The sequence below is a fragment of the Danio rerio genome, chromosome 11, assembly GCF_052040795.2.
Source record: "Danio rerio strain M-AB ecotype USA chromosome 11, GRCz13ab, whole genome shotgun sequence".
NCBI lineage: Eukaryota > Metazoa > Chordata > Actinopteri > Cypriniformes > Danionidae > Danio > Danio rerio.
This window is the reverse complement of record NC_141031.1, coordinates 33,820,408-33,822,332: the sequence shown is the minus strand read 5'-3', so window position 1 is coordinate 33,822,332 and position 1,925 is coordinate 33,820,408. Positions and strand designations below refer to the sequence as shown.

The 1,925-nt window shown below is 42.4% G+C and overlaps 1 protein-coding gene across 1 annotated transcript; it reads left to right on the top strand.

The window, feature by feature from the left end:
• Positions 1-721: 721 nt before the first annotated feature.
• ier2b (immediate early response 2b) lies at positions 722-1,847 on the top strand. Its single transcript, NM_001351705.1, has one exon. It carries the CDS (start codon positions 811-813, stop codon positions 1,321-1,323), a length of 513 nt encoding a protein of 170 aa, NP_001338634.1. The 5' UTR covers positions 722-810; the 3' UTR covers positions 1,324-1,847.
• Positions 1,848-1,925: the final 78 nt, after the last annotated feature.

Here is a 1,925-nt window from a genome sequence, read left to right as displayed (position 1 = left end):
GGTGCTCTAGTTTCCCCCACAAGTCCAAAAACATGTGGTATAGGTGAATTCATTCATTAATTTTCTTTTCGGCTTAGTCCCTTTATTTATCTGGGGTTGCCACAGCGGAATGAACCGCCGTATAGGTGAATTGGATGAGCTAAAATTGTCCGTAGTGTATGAATGTGAATGGGTTTGTATAGATGTTCCCAGCTGTTGATGTTGCAGCTGGAAGGATACAGCTGCATAAAACTGGATAAGTTGGTGGTTCATTCCGCGGTGGCGACCCCAGAATAATAAAAGGACTAAGCCGAAAAAGAAAATGCATGAATACATTAACAGTAACATAAAAAGACTAAAGCAATAAATATATATATATATATATATATATATATATATATATATATATATATATATATATATATATATATATATATATATATAAATACAATTAAACAACTAAAAATATAAAATAATAATAAAACTTATAACATATTATACTTGAATAATACTGATAAAAAACTGCCACATTTTCATACATGCATTCTGTTAATAAAGACAAAGTTGGGTATAACAGACAGACATGGCAACACTTGGCATGTTGACTTGATACTACAGCGCTGTGCCAATATGACGTATGTTGACAAGACGGGAGGGGTGTGTTTATAGCCTATACCCATGGGAATGGAAACTCTTTACGTCACCAGAGCTCACATAAAACACCGCCCTGAGAGGCGCAAACTTTTAGTTTTGCAATCCACCTTGAAGAGCTCAAAGCGCAGAGGTTTAAAAATAGAAAAACCTTAAGCATTACGATACATTATAAACATAATGGACGTCGAGGCCAAGAGAATCATGGCTCTGTCTATTAGTAAACTGTACTCATTAAGGACCCAGCGCGGGGGACTGAGGCTTCACCGGAGTCTCCTGCTCTCTATGACCATGAGAGCCGCCCGGGACATTTACCACACCGCGCAGCTGCTCCGAGACGAGGAGGAGGAACAGGTCGTCCCGTGCGCCCCGGAGGAGCCCATGGAGGTTACCAAAGACCCTCCACAGACTGTAACCCCAATTGAGTTCGTGGCGAACCCTCAAGAAGCCAAAGACGCTCTGGAGGAGGAGGACAAAGAGAACCGGTGCGCTCCTGAACGCCACTCCAGGAAGCGCCGCGTCAAGACAGCGCTCGAGCCCGACTTTCTGCCTCTCAAGAAGGCGAAAATGGACACAGACGAGGACAAACAACACCTCCAAGCCGAGGTTTTGAGGAATAGTAATGGAAACAGCTGTCGCCAGGCTGAGACTCTGACCGCGTTTCCAGTTAACCGTGCCATTGTGGCGTGTTGAGAAAGACGCGCTTGGATCACTCCGAGAATTGATCTCCCTTAATTGGGATATTTTTGTTTTCCTGAACTGACTGGTTCGGAAATGCGGTCCTGAGACCTGTGAGGCCGGCTGTGCTCGCCATATGAGCTCAAGGAGAGGCCAGAACGAGCAGGATTACAGGACAGGTGGTGGATACGGCGATCCCAGTCCCATCGGAACCACCAGAGCTGCTTCATTGTTCATTGAGGAGTCAGATGACTCGGATGAACTGGTTGAACTGGGAAGGGAGGCTCGAATAATGTCTTCTGTCAAGCCTATGAACTTAACAACCTCAAAAAGGAACAAATGTGACGGTGAACGAGACAGAACACGTACTGTGATGATACTTGAAAAATGTCTTGAATGATGCCAAAAACGTGTTAAATGTTACTTGCACAGAACAATACTTGCTATTTATTATAGTTATATGAGGACTTGAACTGATATCACATGAAGCTGATTTCAGTGTTTTATATTGAAATAAACATGCAAATGTTTCAAACTCATCCTCTTGTATTTGGGTTTCATTTTTAAAGGGCTCGCTTGGGATTATATAGTTAAAAAATGTTAAAGATGAAAACTAT